A 16,519-nucleotide genomic window follows, 5' to 3' on the forward strand; every position below is an offset into this window, starting at 1 on the left:
GGGTCTTGGTCTGAGCCTGACTGAGGTGGGGGAGTCAGGTCCCCGGCTAGGGGAGGGTGAGGGGTGGGCTGCCCATGTGTCAGGAAGTTGGAGGGAGGGGAGTGAGTCTCTGAGGTGGCCTTGGGGAGGCAAGGAGAGCTGGAGGGGGAGCAGAGGAGCAGAGAAGGGAGCAGAGCTGGGTAGAGGGTGGGGCTGGGCTCCCAGCTGCTGTCAAAGGCCTCATGTTCCCAGGGGTGCTCTCGGGCCTCTCTCCCTGCTCGGCCCCCTCCATCAGCCTCCCTGGAGGTGCGGAGGCAGGGACAGGCTGGTTTGGGCTGGGCGGGGGCACCAGGTGTCCTCCCACAGTACCGCCTTCTCCCAGATCTTACCAGTCCTCTAAGAGCTGGCGAAATTTCTGTTCACGGAGCCTGTGCATTCACACAACCTTCCTTTTATAGCAACGCTCAGTTTCTCCCCACACACACTGCACATGGCTCCCCCGGGGCGCACAACACTTCTCCTAGGCGGGTCGTGGAACGGAGCCAGCCCACTCCGTGACCACGGCCCCACCACACCAGACCTGAGGTTTCTGAAGTTGATGGTGGGATGGAGGGATCAGGTCAGAGTGGTCTGGGGCTGCAGGTATGGTCACAGTGTCAGGAGGCCACGTCAGGTCTCGGAGACAACCTCCAGGGCTGGCTGAGGGTGCCCCATCCCAGCTCCCTACCAGGCTAAGTCGCCCCAAGTTAAGGGAAGGAAGGGTGGTCCTGGCTCCTTCTAGAATGGGGGGAATTAGAGACGGTTAGCCTCAGTTCCCCAGAGCATGCATCTGGGTGTTTCTCAGCCCTGGGCAGCTCTTAAGAGTGTGCAAAAGTCAGCCCTGGGTTCAGATTCTAGCTCTGGCAAGTCACTGAACCTGTCTGGACCCGAGTCCCCAGGCCTGTAGAATGACGATGCTAACAAGATCCTGAAAATACAAGAGGCCGAAGTGCAGAGTCTCTACCTCAGCACACTGCTTGGCATGCAGTAAGCGCTCAATAATAGCTTTTATTAACAGCATGGGCTCAGAGGCAAGGAGGAGTGAGAGGCCAGAGGAGGGTCTGGGGAGGGGGTGTGGCAGAGGGATCAGGGGGAGGTAGCAGGCGAGCCAAAGAAGGGTGGAGGTGGTAACAGAGGGAGGGGCGCGCTGACCTGAACTGGGGCCTGGGCTGGGGGCACGAGGGAACCTGTCTGCCCTCTCCTCCCGTGGAAGGAGCCACCCATCCTGGATACAGCAGCCATTGTCGCTCTTCAGGCTCTGTCTCCGGGGCAGGCCGCGCAGGGCATATTGGTCTGCAGTATCCCACCCCGTGAGCCCAGGAGAGCCTGCCTCGCAAGCCGGAGCCCGAGGAGGGGCTCAGCGCTTACGGGCGGGGTTGCGCGCGGTGGGGAGTGAGGATGGTCACAGAACAAGGAGAAAGGGAAAGGATACGGGGGTCTCTGAATACAGGAGTGGACAGGACACTCATGCTGCTAGGCGGCAGGACAACAGCAAAGAAACACCTACACGCTGGGGGCGGAGGGGTGGGACAGGGCAGGATAAAGGCACGAAGTGGGGCTCCGGCCTGGCCAGGAGGGAAGATGGGAGGGGTCTGAGGGGGGAGGGCTTGGACTTCTCCTCATGCCCTCCCCACTCGGGCTGCGGGCTCGCGGGGCAGGATCCCGAGCGCGGTCCAGGCCTGGCGGCGCCCCTCGTCAAATCTGCCCTGGGAGAGAGACCCCGCCGAGGGCCGGCCAGGGGCGCCGCACAGCTCAGACCAGCGCGTAGTCGAACTGCCCGCGCTCGAGCGCCTCCTTGTGGTCGGTCCAGGACGAGGCGGGCATGCGGCTGTAGGGGTCGAGCAGGATACGCACGCAGCGCACCATCAGCAGCACCAGCACCACGAGCAGGCACAGCACGAAGGCGAACACGGTGCGCTGCTCCGCGTCCAGGCCCGCACCCACCGGGGGCCCCGTAGACGGTGGCAGCGGCTCGGGGGACAGCGTCCACGTCGCGCTCATGGCTCACATCGCCGCGCGCCCTGGGGAGGAGAGGCCCGCCCGGGATGCGGGGATGAAGCTGCGACCTCCCTCGCCCCCGCATCGTCCCCTCCCGCCACCGCCCCCCCACTCCCTGCGGAGCCCCAGCCCCCGCCTGCGCCTCAGTCCCGGGGCTACGCCCATGCCCGGCCCGCGAGCACCCAACTCCGGGCGTGCTCGCAGGTGGGGACGCTATGAACAAGGAGAGAAAACCCCGACCCGGCCGGTCCGCGCACAACAGGTGCGAACGCGCGGTCTGGGGAGGTGGCGGGGGCTAGACCCGGCTCCCCCGCCCCACTCCCTTTGTTCTTGCGTCCCGGGGACCCCCCTCCCCCACCACCCCCGTCCCGCCGCGCCCCTCACCCTGGCCTGAACCGGGACCGGGACCCAACGCCCGGCAGCCTCGCTGTCTTCCGGGACCCGCACCCTGTCCGCTCTTGGCCTCTCCGCGGCGGCGACCCCGGCTCTGCCCACCCCACCCGCCCCTGGAGCCGCGGAGACCGAGGCAGGCGAGCAGCGCGCGAGCCGGGCCGCCGCGGCTGTTCCCATGGCGACGGGGGGGGCGGGGCCGCCGCGGGGGGCGGAGGCTGCGCAGGGAGCGGCGCTCGCGCCCGCGACCCCGCCCCGCCCACCGGGAAAACCCGGCCCCGCCCCGAGCCGCTCGAGGCATAGACCACCAGCCCCAAAGAACCGTGAGCACCAAGGACTTCACCCTCCCACCCCAACCAGTACTCCTAAACCTCCCAGCCCGACTTCAGCTCCCACACTCCCATTCTCCTCTGCAACTGACCTCTCAGTTTCCCTGTTTGGAGGATCCCAGTGCCCCCAAAACTCATTCCAGCGCTAAAGGTCCCCTGGCCCCAGGGACCCCAACCTTCAAGAGACCCCACCCAGGTCACCGAAAACCTCCATAGCTTTCCTTGTCATTGTCCCCCCTCACCCCCACACATAGCTAGGGTGGGCAGGGTCTTGCCCAGGTAAAGCCACCCCCTCTTCTGTTGCAGCTTCTTTAGTCACCATGACCGCCTCCTCATCACCACTGGGCTGGCCACCTCCTCCTCAGTCCCAGCTCCCCCACCCCAGTGACAGACACCCTGGACAACCCAAGTTGTTCTCTTGCACTTTGGTGATTTATTATTTCCAAATCTCCACTTATATACAGGATAACAAGGGCACTGTTTAAAAAAAAAAAAAAGGAGCTAAAATGGCCTGGCTGATGTGGCCAGTGGGCCCAGGCCCCACTGCTCAGTCCTGGGAGGGAGTGCCTGGTCTGAGGCCCGCAGGCCAGCAGCCACCAGGGGGCCGATGCAGCCCCCTACCCTCCCCGCCCCATCCAGCCGGTGTTGCAGCTGGCCTGGCAGAGCAGGGGCAGAGCTGACAGTCCTGTCCCCAGAGCTCTGGCTGCTGCAGGTGGACGCCAGTTCCCTGCATGTCCACAGTGAGGGTCAGCCCTGGAGGGCCCGGGCATGGCCGCCATGCTCAGAGGACCTGCTCTGTGCTGGAGGCTGAGATGTCCAGGAGCCGCCAGGCTGCATAGGGGTTCAGCTCGTCCTGGTCTCGGCAGAGAGCCCACACATACAGCATTCGCAGTACCTTGTCCTGCGGAACCCGGGAAGGGTGAGGGCTGGAGGCAGGGAGCACCCGGTACCCACACCAGAAGGAGGGCAGGGTGATGCTGCAGCCAGGTCAGGGCTGGGAGGGAGCAGGGAGCGGGTCTGGGGTGTTGGCCTGGGTCTGGGATCCAGAGTAAAGGCTGGGGCAGAGGCTGGGACTCAGGACTTGGTCAAACCAGACAGACCAGTGGCCCTCTGACCTCCACCAGGCCCAGAGCAACATGCCGTCCTGGTGCCCTGCACTGCAGGGAACTCAGTGTGTGCCCTGCCCCTCCCTTCCTGCCCACTTACCGGGTCACCCTCGACCACTTCGCCTTTGGGGTTCTTGATCACCATCACCATCTGGGCCTGGAAGGTGATGATCAGCACTGGCCCCTGCTCCATCATCTTGCCCATGGCCAGCTGCAGGGGGTGGGGACAAGGTGGATGGGCCTCAGAGAGTGGTCCCTGGTGCCTTCCTTGCAGCCCCCATCCAGGGGCAGACCCGAGCTTCAGCACCCCAGGCCTACCGCCTCCCACTGGTCTGTTTCCAGTGGGAACTTCCCAACTGTAAGCAGAATCGGACAGGATCCCTGGACTGAAGCTTTGTGGACACACAGAGGCCTCTCAGAGCCACCCGTCTTCCATATGGGTGTGGGCTCCCCACAGAGTCGTGGCAGAGAGACCAGTGGGGGCCTGAGTGGTCCCAAAAGAGCCCCCACCTTTCTCAGTGAGAGTCCTGGCCTCAGGAGTCCCTGGATCTGGGCAGCAGCACCCCTGGGCCACCACTTGCTTGAGAATTCCCAACTCCAGGACTATGGAAACCCTTCAGTGAAAGCGACCCTACTCCTCCAGGGACAAGGAACTCACCCTTCCCAGCTGAGCACAATTCAGAGAAGCACCCCTGCCCCTCCCCCCCACCCTGGAAGAGGCACTCACATCGATGTGGTCAATGTCCAGGATGCGGGAGTGGAACTGGAGGCCCAGAGCCTTGGCCTGCTGGATTGGGTGGGCCAGTTGGCTGTAGGTCTGCAACAAGAAGCCGAACATGCCCATGGGACCGGTTACCCTCGAGCAAGCCATGCCAAGGCACCTAGGAGCCGGGGGCACCACACACCCCAGGCCAGTAGTGGGCTCACAGGCAGGGTTTCAAGCTTTCAGCTTGTGTACCTCCCAAAAAGGGCTCTCGCGCCAGGAGTGACAGATGCCAGGATCAGGCAGGCTGGTGCCACCCTCTTGCTGGCGCGAGTCACACACTTCCCTCTCATTACCAAGACAACACCGTATCACCACTATTGAAAGCGGTATTAATCAGTGAGGTCGGGAATGCTCCTGGAACGCAAACAGGAACATGCTCCCAGAGAGGTAAGTTGAGGCCTCTCTGGCTGATGCAGAACATTCTCCTGTGGATCCTGGCCTGGAACCAAACGCTTTTTTCTAGGATTCATCCTGCCCCACGGCTGCGCTGAGGTGAGCTGCCTGGGTCTGCCTGCTTCTCCCTGACCAGCGCCTGTGGGTGGCTTTCGGCCGCAGGCAGCCTGTTTCTCCTATGGGGGCAAAGACACCATAGCCCTCTTGTGCCTGCTCCCAAGCCTGGGATATGGCAATCTCGCATCTCAATGGAAGACATTCCAACAGCACCCACTTTTTATGCAACTAACGGACCCACCAAATGAAAAGAAAAAAAAAGGTGCCAATCTGAGTTCTGGTGTGCTTTCTTAAAGATGACATTCTCAGAACGCCCTGGGGTGAGTGGCTTCAACTTCAGCTGTGTTTCTAGGGGCACCAGCAGCAGCTCGCGGGTAGAGATAACCAGTCACATCTTAACAGTCCCAAAGTTAAAAAAAAAAAAAAAACCAACCCACTCATAAACGCCTGCTGGATTAGTCACCGTGCAGGGGAGTATTTAAAAAGAAAACCTGACATCTTCTCCTCTGCTTTTCCCAACTTGTTCGTGAGCTGGGTACAGCAGAGAATCAGCCAAAAGAGATTCTGGATTATTTAGTATCAAGAAGCTGGGGGTGAAGAAAAACAAACTCCCAGAAGACACAGGTCAGGGAGCCAGAAGGATGGGGCAAGGTGGCCCCGTGGGGCCAAGCAGGCTGCCAGGAAGGGACGGGGCAGATGGGGTGCTCCCAAGGCCGCCTGACCCGTCACCACGCAGCCCAGCCCTTCCTGTGGCCTGGGACCTGGAGTTGGAGCTCCAGCTAGGCCTCCTTAAGACACGCAGCTCTTACCCACGCAGAAATATATCAATGTCTGCTTGGATCTATGTTTGAGGATCTCGTGATGAGAAAAACAGCTAATGAATCCATCCAATGCCACCTGTGTGGGAGCTCTGCTTTGGTGTCCCCAAAGCACCCTCTTGATTCCCAAGGGATGAGCCCAGTGATGTAACCCTGGCCTTGGGAAGGGGGGCCATGGGGCCTCACACCCCACTTGCTGGCCAGCACCTGTGACCCCCATGCACAGAGTGAACATCTGATGCACCCCAGGGTTCTCCAGTATCCCTTTCCACCCACTTCCCTGACCCCTGGATCCCCAGCCTGCAGCCACCCCCAGCCCCGACACCCCCATCCCCATCGAGCTCTTCCTGGATGGAGCCACCCAAGCAGATCTCCTCCAAATTGTTATTTCTTCTTAGGCCTAAACAGGAAAAAAAAAAAAGCCAGCAAGCACTCACAGCTTCATAGCACCAGTCTTTGAGAATGTCGAGTTCCCCAGAAATCATGGCCTAAAAAGGGAAAGACAAAAAATCAAGTATGAGAATGAGTGGGCTTTGGAGGCAGGGAGATACTGCTGGAGAATGTTCTCCAGGGAGACCCTTTCCTTGCAGCCTCCCAGCCCCACCCTGGGGTCCAAGTCTGGGGAGGGGAGACCTGGCCAGGCTGGGGCAGTGGGAGGGGAGCTCCCACAGCTAACAGTGGGGCAGCCCAGAGTGGGTCCCCAGGGTCTGCAGGAAGGAAGGGAAGGTGGCAGTGGTCGGAGGTCTGGTCCCAGCTTGGAAACTGAGCCAAGGTGGCCATGCAGGGGCAGCCTGCCTGCCCTGGGGACAAAGCTCTAGATGGCCTGGCCCAGGAGGGACGGGGCAGAGCGGGGGCAGAGGGGGAGTGTGGGGGAGGGCTCTCAGGGTGCAAGGAGAGAAGCTGCCACAGGAACAGGATGTGGTGAGGGTCCTGGGGGGTGGGGGACGCTGTGGGGGAACCACAGAGCATGGTGGGGGTGGGGGCTGAGATTACTTCACCCCAGAGGATCCTGCCTGGGCTCGGGCTGCTGCTTTTGGGAGATGCTACCTTTTCACCTCCTCCCAGCCCTGCCCTGAGTGTCCTGAGGAAGCTGAGAACACGGAGGAGGGAGAAGGGCCCCAGGAGGAGGGATCAGATGTTTACAGAGGACTGGGGGGCAGGAGGTGGGGGGACGCTCCCTGCAGTCCCACTAGGCCACGCCACAGGCCTCTGTATGCACTGGGCTGCAGGACTCCCAGGCTCTAGCCAGGGCTTGTGGCCATGGAGGGGCAGGGACGTGGCAGGGAAAAGGCAGAACACCTAGCCAGGTGCACACCCACCTCCAGGACGTTGGGGATGATGTCGTTCTCGCACTGCTGCAGGAAGCGGTCCTTGTCAAAGGCGGGGTCCACACGCAGGATCTCTGTGAGCACCTCTGACATCTCTGTCTTCGAGAACAGGCCCCCTGGGATGGCCGAGCCGGCAGGGCAATGAGGGCCTGAGACTCTGCCCCCTTGCTGGCTCAGGGTGAGGGGATGGTCTTGGGGCAGCCCACTCACCCAGCAAGTCCGTGATCTTGTCTGTTAGCACACGGGATGCCCGGATGAAGGCGTTGTCGCTCTCGTCATACTTCATCTTCATCTCAAAGAACCCTGTGGCAGGTGGCAGGTAGGGTCAGGGCCCTTCCAGAAAGACACCCCCACTCCATCACAGCCCCCTCCCCGAGCAGACTGGGTAACTGAGGGGGCCTCTCCGAGGCTGCTTCTTCCTCAAGAGACCAGGGCCTGTGGGTCAACCTCAGGGTGGGGGTGTGGAGACCCTGCCACCATGAGCTTGGGGGGCTGTGTGAACCGTGGGGGGGCCACCTCCATTGGCAGCTGCTTTCACTGCAAAGGAAACACAGGCTTCTGGGAATCACCATGGGATGACGGACAGGGCTCCCTGTCAGTGCGAGGGAAGCCAGGTGCCCCAGAGTGGGCAGAGCATGCTGGGCCTTGAGCTGGTTCCTGGCTTGTGAGGCGGGGTGTGTAAGGGCCAAATCCACAGCTGCACCATCGGGTGGGGATGGGGGGGTGGGGGACACTCATACCTGCCTGCCCCACAGCCACGCTGGCTCTAGTCAAGATGGTGACCCAGCCCCGACGGCAGAGCCCCTGCCGCCCAAGATGTACTGGGTGCTTCCCCTCGGGCCTCCTGAGGCCCACACTCCACTGCTCACACGCTGGGTGACTCTGCTGCAGTGCCTGGCCCCCTCAGACCCCAGCCTCCTCCTCTGTGTGGTGTCCGCCCCCGGGGAGCGCTCAGTGAGTGTCTCTCACCGCCCTGCCGTTGGGCCATTCTGAGATGGGGACACTCACGATTGAATACCACATTGTTGTCCCTGAAGTCCTTCCACTGCTGGTACCACTTGGAATCCTTGTGCAGCACGACCCCCAGTGCCTCTCTGGGGAAGACCAGGGAAGCCAGTGAGCGCAGTGCGGGGGCCGCTCCCACGGGGAGAGGGACCAGTCAGATAGTGTGATGACCCTGGCCTCACCTCCCGGCCTCCTGCCTTCTCATTTCCCCTGCCCATCCCTCCCCACCTCCATTCTCTCAGGGAGCCAGGGAACCCTGGGGAGAAAGAAACCCCACAAGCAGACTCGGGTCGGAACCCTGTGTGGTCCTCAGAGACAGACAACACTGCAGGTGGCTAAAAAGGGAGGTGGAGAAGGGGCAGGAAGGCCCCTGACCGGTCTGGTACCTACTCATTGGCCTCAAACACTTTCTCTTCCTTGAATTTCTCTCCAGCAAACTCCTTCCTTTTCCGGAGCCGCTCGGGTCGCCGATAGGGCCCGGTCTGTCCCAGGACACTCTCATCGATCTCCTTCTTGACAGACTCCACGCCCTGCAGAGCACAGCCGGGCATGTGGGAGTTGGGCGACCCCCGACCAGAAGCTGTACACCCACCCTAGCTCCAGGTCTCAAGGTCACCTGCCTTGCAGGTTCAGGCCAAGGATTTGTCGGAGCCTCGGGGGGGAGGCAGACGCTCGCTGCCGGGAGAAGACCCTGGCTATCTGACTTCTGCCCCTGACTCCCCCCGATCCCCACCAACCCCTGCTCTAAGAGCAGCCCCCAGACGACCCTCACATTCTGAGGTCGATTCCCCGTCTCCCTGGAAACCTCCCTTCAGCTGGGGAGAAACCAGCAACTGGAGGGGCATCCTGAGTGGCCCCTGCCCCATGACCCCTATCCAGGCTGACCCAGTCTGTGGATCCCGACTTCCCAAACCTCTGGAACCCATTTCCCTCCCGGCCCCAACACCCCAGACACTCTCCAGCCACCTCTGAGCCGCTGCCCGAGTCCTCGCTGGCGGCTGTGCTTTCAGGATAAAACCTGAACTCTTCCGTGTGACCCCCAGGCCCCTGCAGTGGCTCTGGTCACAGCCAGTTTGCCCCGGTGCCCCGAGCTGGCTATGCCTGCTCCCCTGGCCTGGAGCAGCCCCCGGATGCTCCTGTTGTTACTCAGGACTGCCTGCCCCTTCCCTGTCCCCATGCCTGCCCTGCGATCCTTTGAGAGCAGCAACTCAGACCTTCTCTCCTGTGGCCCTGTGGCCAGCAGAGGGCCCAGTGTGAGGTAAGGTCTTCACAGAAGGAATTCAGGACCTCAAGTGACCGGGAGTGATAGTCTCGGGGTTCTGGGCCAGACCTAAGGGTGTCAGCCACTGACTACGGGCTGGAGCTCTTGGTCTGGTAACCCGTAGCTCCCTAGGGGCCACAATTTGCCCAAGACCACCCAGCTGGGAGGGGCTGAGCCCAGAGATGGGAACTCGGCTCCTGGGGGCTGGGAGCAGGACAGAGTCTAGAGTGCCCACAGGCACGAGCGCAGCCCAGCTTACCTGGGAGAGGGCTTTGAAGGCAGCAGTCCGGCCAAGCCTCTCCCCGCCTTTGGACACTGACTCGGCAGACTGCTTGGCGGTCTTGGCTGCTTCTTCCACACCTTCCTTGATTTTCCGGCCAAGGTCACTTTTACTGACTTCGTCAAGACTCTACTGAGACAGAGAAAGGGGAGGTGTCAATGTGGCACAGGCTGGGGGCTGGCAGGAGCTCCCCCAGGGCTAAGGGTCAACCAGGCCAAAGAGGGGTGGGAGCAGGCAGCCTGAGTTTGTCTGGCTGATGGAGCTGTGACGGGTATGTGCATGCTCGAGAAGGGTGCCTATGACCTCTGGGGCACTGGGCCTGGGGCTGCAGGCACGGAGCAGACAGGAGCCCCAGTTCTCCCAGGATACATAGGAGTGGCACCCACAGGTGGCAGGGAGGCAGGAAGAAGGTGAGGAGGTGTACATGGAGCTGGGCTGGCCTCAAAGCCCTGCCCCTCTCTCCTGGAGATGCAGGAGACTCGAGTTCGATCCCTGGGTTGGAAGGATCCCCTGGAAAAGGGCATGGCCACCCACTCCAGTATTCTTGCCTGGAGAATCCCATGGACAGGGAGCCTGGACAGAGGGCTACAGTCCATGGGTCACAAGACTGAAGTGACTTAGCAGGCAGGTCCCTCTCTCCAGCCCAGGAGAACAGAAAAACCAAAGAGAAGCAACAAAGAAGAAAGCCCTCCAGGAAAGTCACTCCCACCTCCACCCTTGGAGGCAAAGTACTCCCCTCCTATCCTAAGGAGGGAAGAAAAACATCCTCATTTGACCCTCCTGATTGTAGCACAGAGGCTTCTAACTTAAGCAGGCCAGTGAACTACAGGCCAGTGGGCTGGTCTGACGTCGCCCTCCTTCCTGAGGGCATCCTGGACTCTGGAAAGCTTCTGGAGTGAACAGGCTGCTCACCACCCCAGCCTACACAGTGCTGGCTGCCAGTTCCTCCTGAGGCTCCCAGCACCGCCCCCGCCCCCCAACTCCTCTGCCAGAGGTGGGAACAAACAGGCCCTGCAGCCTCGGGTAAGAGGCCCTGGGAGCCCTGAGGCCATTACCTCCTTGACGGTGCCTGTGATCTCCCCCAGCTTCTTCCTGATCACCTCGCTTGTCCGCAGGGTTTCCGATTCAATGGTTCTCTAGGGGGAAGGACATTGTGTCTCTGTGTTGTGATGCACAGTCCAAAGCAGCATTTTCTCAGCAGTCCCTTCCTCCCCAGACACCTCTGTTTCTCTTGCCCCTCCCCCTCAGCCTGCCCAACGGGTCCCTCCCTTCTGCCCAGGGTCCCTGGCTGCCCCTCAGCCTGGCATGAATCCTGGACAGGGACCCTCCTGAGCACAAAGCCCCAGGCCCCGAATCTCTCTCTGGGTGGCAGCAGGTGAACTCTTCTACCTGCTCATCAGTGATATGTTGAGGGCGGTGGTGGTGGGGTGCTGTTCCCACTCTGCCCCCACCCAGGCACCCTGCCTCAACCTCAGCCTCCTCTGCCCCCAGGTGGCCCCTCAGCCCACTCCTCTTCCTTCATGACAAGGAAGGGCGCTCTCCCATAGGGTGGAATCCCCCACAGAGAGTTTAGCGGAGACTCGGAGGGAACAGGCCTCACTGCGCCAGCAGCCCGGGATCGGGGGTCAACACAGCAAAACATCGAGGGACCTGGGGCATCCGGGGCAAGCGCCCACACTCTAGGCTCAGCCGCCCACAGGGGAGATGGCAGGGCTCACAGAGCCCTCGCGGGCAGACAGATAAAGGGCTACAGGCCCATTCACAGGCAGCTGAAAGTTGTTTGGGTGTTTCCGTACGCTCTAATGGAAAAATTCAAGTTTTTGGCCAAATGACCATGTAACAATTACACTAGCCCTGGAACCCACTTTCTACCCATTTCACTCAGAGGTCCTCCGGAGTACACATCTCAAACCTAGTGCCTGAGAGATCTATGGAGATGCAGATTCTTCTTTTTTTTTTCCTTTTTTATTTATTTTTAATTGGAGATGGCTGCTTTACAATGTTGTGTTGGTTTCTCCTGTAGAGCAGTGCGAGTCAGCCGTAAGTATACACATGTCCCCCTCTCTTGAGCCTCCCCCACAATGCAGAGTCTGACGCAGGAGGTCCAGAAAGCCCCCCATGTGCTGGTCTGTGTGCAGAGGATGCTGCAGGCTCACCACAGACCTGACAGGCTGAGTGGCTCCCCCGGCCCCCTTACTCCCCATCATCAGGGACCCTGACAGCCAGGGCACTGTGCTACAGGAATTCCTGGCTCCAGGGAGCAAGTAAGAGGTGAGAGAGGTTAATCAGTGATTAACATACTGGGTTGGCCAATAAGTTTGTTCAGAGACGAGTCGCGAAGGGGACTCACGTATTTCCTCCTGGCTTCCTGGAGTGCATCTGACTCTTCCAGCTTCTTGGCCTCATCTCGGAACTTTTTTATACTTTCTTTCATTTCTTTGTTTTTGGCTAATTCCTGTTTGATGTTATCGAGCAAGCCAGAGAGAAAGCCTTTTCTGCTTCCAGAGGAATAGGATTTGGACTAGAAAGAATGTAGAAAGAGACAAAGGATGTTTTTTTTTTTTTAATTTTCTATTTTCTGTTGATACAGGTTTAACAATGAAGAGCTCTCTCTTTGCAGAAGAGTAGAAGAGGCACACTAAAAAACTATTAGGTGATAAACTGTGGGGCACCCAGACAACAAGACATTATTCAGCAATAAAAAGAAATGAAGCCACCACTTCCCTGGTGGCACAGAAGATAAGAATCTGCCTGCCAGTGCAGGGGACATGGGTTTGATCCCTGGTCCAGGAAGATCCCACATGCGGCCCCACTCCATGCACTGCCCTGCCCAATTCATGGGCTTTGGGGTCAGACACAGCTGGGTTTAGATCCTGGCTTCTCCTCCTTCACAGGCTCAGGAAAGAGAAAGCTTCAGAAATGATTGTGAGCGAGTGACTCAGGTCACGGGGACATGGCCACGTGTGCTTGGTTGCTCCCACTTCTGAGGGTGTGCGGGGTCCCCACCAGGCCTGGGGACTCACCCTACCAGTTTCGGGGCAACAGCCCCCCTGGCTGCTATCAAGCCCCAGCAAAAGAGGCAGAAAATCTGGGTGCTGCCCCAGAGGTGGGGTGGCCAGGCCTGGTGCTGGCAGGCAGCTGTCTGGTCCAGATGGGTCCCGGCCAGCCCTTCGCTAGGGGAAATCCAGGTTCCAAGAGTGTCAGGGACTGCATCAGCTCACAGCAGCCCCACCATTCACCCCAGGACTGGGGACTGGGTGGTAGTGGGGGGCAGGGCAGATCAGAGATGTGGACAACTAATGGGAAAGACGTCCCACACCTACAACAGCCCCAGGACACGGCTGGGGAGACAGGCTGGCACAGGTAACTAGAGGGCTGTGCTGAGACTCAAAAGGAAGGGAGGGTGTGAGCTGCTCAAGGATGTGGAAGTGGAGTCAGTGTGAGGTTTGGGGCTTTCCTCCCCATGGCGGTGAAACACCAGCAGAAGCATGGTTGAGGAGGAGTGACGGGGAGGGCAAAAGCTCTAGAAAATGCTGTTTCTGACAAACAACGTCAAGAGTAAGAGAGATATCGGGGCTTCCCTGGTGCTCCAGTGGTTTAGAATCCACCTGCCAATGCAGGGGACATGGATTCGATCCCTGATCCAGGAAGATCCCACCTGCTGTGGGGCAACTAAACCCTGGTGCCACAATTACCGCAGCCTCCGAGCCCTAGAGGCTATGCTCTGCAACGAGAAAAGCCGACACAACGAGAAGCCCGCGCACGGCAACTGGAGAGTAGCCCCCACTCGCTGCAACCAGAGAAAGCCCCAAGCATAGCAACCAAGACCCAGGACAGCTATAAATAAAATTATGCAAATTATATATATAAATTTTATAAAAATATAAAAACATTATATAAATAAAATTACATAAAAACAAAATTACAGAAATTTTGTATAAAAATATAAATGTAAAAGTTTTATAAATAAATACAATAAAAAAAATAAAGGTAAGGATGGTCTAGCCTGGGGAAACCCAGCTCCAGAAGATGTGTGACTCTATGAATGCAAATGCCCATGGGGCCGTCTCCCAGAAGCAAGGCCCAGCTTTGCTTGAAGGACCCAGACGTACGACCCAGTAGGTGGTGCATTTCAGCTCCGCTACAGGGATCCCAGTCCACTCTGGGAGGCAGGAGCCCCACCCACAGTGTGCTGAGCACTTCCAGATACCAAAAGCACCAGGCCCACTGGGCTCTGTGACTCCAGAAGGCCTGCCCATCAGAGGCCCCAGCAGTGTGGGCAGCATCCTGCAGGCCTCTTCTGTCACCTATGCCTGACCCTCACATGTCCCCTTCCAGCCAGCTGGCTCACATCTTGAGTCACTCACCAGGGTCAGCTCTCCACTAGGCCGGGGCAGCTGGTAGGAACCATGGGGCAGTGGCACTAGATTGTGGCTGGACAGTAGATGGACTCCGCTGCCAACACATCTCTAATCGAAGGAGAAGAGATAAAGATCCGTTTAGACCAGAGGGTGATGAGGAAGGAATGAAATAGGCCACCTAAAAGAGCAAAGATTGCTAAGACTCATCTGACGATTTTTATCCCATCCCACCTGCATGCTTGATGCTCGACCATCTTCTCAAATTCTGAGAAGCCAGTGGAATCTGGTAGAAAGAGAAAATCTTGGAACTGTACCTGCAGGGCCTACATGTACCGTCCCGACTCTGAACCTAGGGGAAACCAGATGGGTCCTATGCCAACCTATGGTGGAAGAACGCTAAAGGCTAAATGTGCCAGTCTGATTTAAGGCCTTAGTCTGAGAATGGGCATGCGGAGCCTTGATGCTGGTAGCAACCAGCCTTCTCTACTTCTGCGGCCTCGGAGGACCAGAGGCCTGGGCTTTCAGAGGCACACACTGATAACTTACTGTCCCAGGCACGACCCTGCAATAAACCTACGATGTCCTGATCCAGGCTTGGGATGTGAGCAGAGCAACTTACGGGAGTCACCTGGGCAGAGAGATGCTGCTAACCTCATGTGAAAGGCATTTCTTCTCTGACCAAATGATGAACTTAAGCTCCAGGAGGGAAGCTCCATGTAGGTCCTGTTCAATGCTGCATCCTAGCACCCAGCATGGAGCCAGTAACATGGATGTCAATGACCTGACAAAATCACATTTCCATTTCTACAATCCCTGCGCCTCTCCTCATCCTGTTCCATGCTTCCTGTCTCCAGGAACTCTAAGCAACATACAGACTTACACAGATGCCATGATCTCCTATAGCTACTCAAGAGTAACTCCTGTGAGTTATCGAAACTTTTGTTTTAATTGCTTTGTTGTTTTCTTCTTTTAAATGCCTACAGCCATTGATCCTAGAGCCACCGACGTCAGCAGCAGTCTGAAGTTGAAGCGGATCACTCTCTAATTGGGAAGGAAAACCCCACAGGAGGACGGAACCCGAAGGTGGCTCCTCTTTTGTCTTGTGCCCAAATCAAACACCTGTACACGCAGCCTTCAAACCCTGACTCAAAAGACAATCAGTCCAGAAGAAAAGCTCTGCCCTGAGTCAGAAACACCTTGTTTCTCCTGACACTCAGATTCCTGTGAGATAACTTTCCTTCCTGACCTGAGCTTTGGGCCAGGTCAACCACCCTGCTAGCTCTGAGACTGTGGGCAGCTTGCTTAGCACGACTGAGCTCCCAGTTTCCTAACCTGTTGAGATAGCATCAAATAGTAGCAACGTGAGTACTATTGTCCCAATGCACTTTATACGCCTTGACCCCCAAGGCATCTGTGAGCCCAGATTCTCAGCCAGGGCGACAACTACCTCCCGTACTTTCAGAGGATTAGGAGGAGAGACGGAAAGTGCTCCCGGTTGCGGACGAAGAGTATTAAGCCGAGCCGTGACTGTCACGGTTTTCTGCCTTTTCCTCGCCACTGCTTCTCCATGGAGCGCCACGGTCACCATTCACTCCTCGGTACACGTGGGGTCAGCCAGAAATGAGGGGCGATCATACATTACTGCCCCCGGCGGCTCCATGCATTACTGCCCCCGGCCGGACAGTCTCGGCTCCCCCGCCCTCAGGCCTAGCTCCAGGCCCCACGTTACCGGGCCCCCGCCCCAGCCTCGGCTGACCCAGTGACCAAACTCTGAGTCTCTCGCGGAGTCCAGGGAAGGGGGCAAAGAGGTCAAAGAACTCGGGACAACGAGATCCTGGAGGTCGCCAGTCCGGAGCTCCCTAGTCCCGCCCTCCTGGCCCCGCATATCTGCTCACCCGCGGGCAGCGGCACCAGCCTGCCCGCAGCGCCGCCGCCGCCATGCTGGAGGATCCCGTGTGACCTTCTCGGGGCGCGACTCGATACCGTCATCCGCCGCGTCTGCCTGGTAGGGTCTGGGCCTGGGAAAAGCAAGACCTGGGGGCGGGGTTTGTGAAAGGAAGGGCGTATCATTGGACAGGACTCCTAAGGAAGGAGGGGCCGTGGAGGGAGGTCCATAATGGGGGCGTGGCCTCACAGAGGGCGGGAGAGTCCTGGAGAGCTAGGCCTCTGATAGGGCAGAGTTTCGGAAGAGCGGGGCCTGTGACTGGATGTGACCTGGGGGGCGTGTACTCCTGTGTGGCAGAGACCTATGGTTGGATAAGAAAGCGAAGAGGCGGAGCCTGAGGATGTGGAGTCTGTCACGAGCGAAGATTTTCCTACAGACAACCCAGGGTTCGCGTGGCCGGAAAGACCGGTACAGAGCGACCTACCATAAGAACCGATTCAACTGGGTTCTGACTGATTGACCGA

General features: G+C 58.8%; 2 protein-coding genes across 3 annotated transcripts; both read right to left on the reverse strand.

The window, feature by feature from the left end:
• Nucleotides 1-979: 979 nt before the first annotated feature.
• Nucleotides 980-4,052, reverse strand: CTXN1 (cortexin 1). 2 transcript variants are annotated; one of them, XM_070373772.1, is made up of 2 exons: nt 3,942-4,052; nt 980-2,039 (listed from the first exon to the last, which is right to left on the reverse strand). In XM_070373772.1, the coding sequence occupies exon 2, from the start codon at nt 2,017-2,019 to the stop codon at nt 1,771-1,773; it is 249 nt and encodes an 82-aa protein (XP_070229873.1). In that variant the 5' UTR covers nt 2,020-2,039; nt 3,942-4,052; the 3' UTR covers nt 980-1,770. The 2 variants fall into 2 exon arrangements, with proteins under 2 accessions (XP_070229873.1, XP_070229872.1); XM_070373771.1 differs by lacking the exon at nt 3,942-4,052 and adding an exon at nt 2,401-2,587.
• On the reverse strand, nt 3,146-16,157 carry TIMM44 (translocase of inner mitochondrial membrane 44). The gene is made up of 13 exons (XM_005890742.2): nt 16,006-16,157; nt 14,117-14,218; nt 12,100-12,270; nt 10,805-10,885; nt 9,729-9,878; nt 8,599-8,738; nt 8,212-8,297; nt 7,414-7,506; nt 7,195-7,319; nt 6,313-6,363; nt 4,569-4,658; nt 3,942-4,052; nt 3,146-3,636 (listed from the first exon to the last, which is right to left on the reverse strand). The coding sequence occupies exons 1-13, from the start codon at nt 16,048-16,050 to the stop codon at nt 3,517-3,519; spliced, it is 1,365 nt and encodes a 454-aa protein (XP_005890804.1). The 5' UTR covers nt 16,051-16,157; the 3' UTR covers nt 3,146-3,516.
• Nucleotides 16,158-16,519: the final 362 nt, after the last annotated feature.

The sequence above is a fragment of the Bos mutus genome, chromosome 7 (genome assembly GCF_027580195.1).
Source record: "Bos mutus isolate GX-2022 chromosome 7, NWIPB_WYAK_1.1, whole genome shotgun sequence".
Classification (NCBI taxonomy): Eukaryota; Metazoa; Chordata; class Mammalia; order Artiodactyla; family Bovidae; genus Bos; species Bos mutus.

Coding starts and splice junctions, on each gene's coding strand:
- CTXN1 (XM_070373772.1), bottom strand. CDS start 2,019: ATGAGCGCGACGTGGACGCTGTCCCCCGAGCCGCTGCCACCGTCTACG.
- TIMM44 (XM_005890742.2), bottom strand. CDS start 16,050: ATGGCGGCGGCGGCGCTGCGGGCAGGCTGGTGCCGCTGCCCGCGG. Junction 10,886..12,099: donor AGGAAGCCAGGAGGAAATAC/GTGAGTCCCCTT, acceptor CCTTCCCCCTAG/AGAACCATTGAATCGGAAAC. Junction 3,637..3,941: donor AAGTGGTCGAGGGTGACCCG/GTAAGTGGGCAG, acceptor CGGGTTCCGCAG/GACAAGGTACTGCGAATGCT.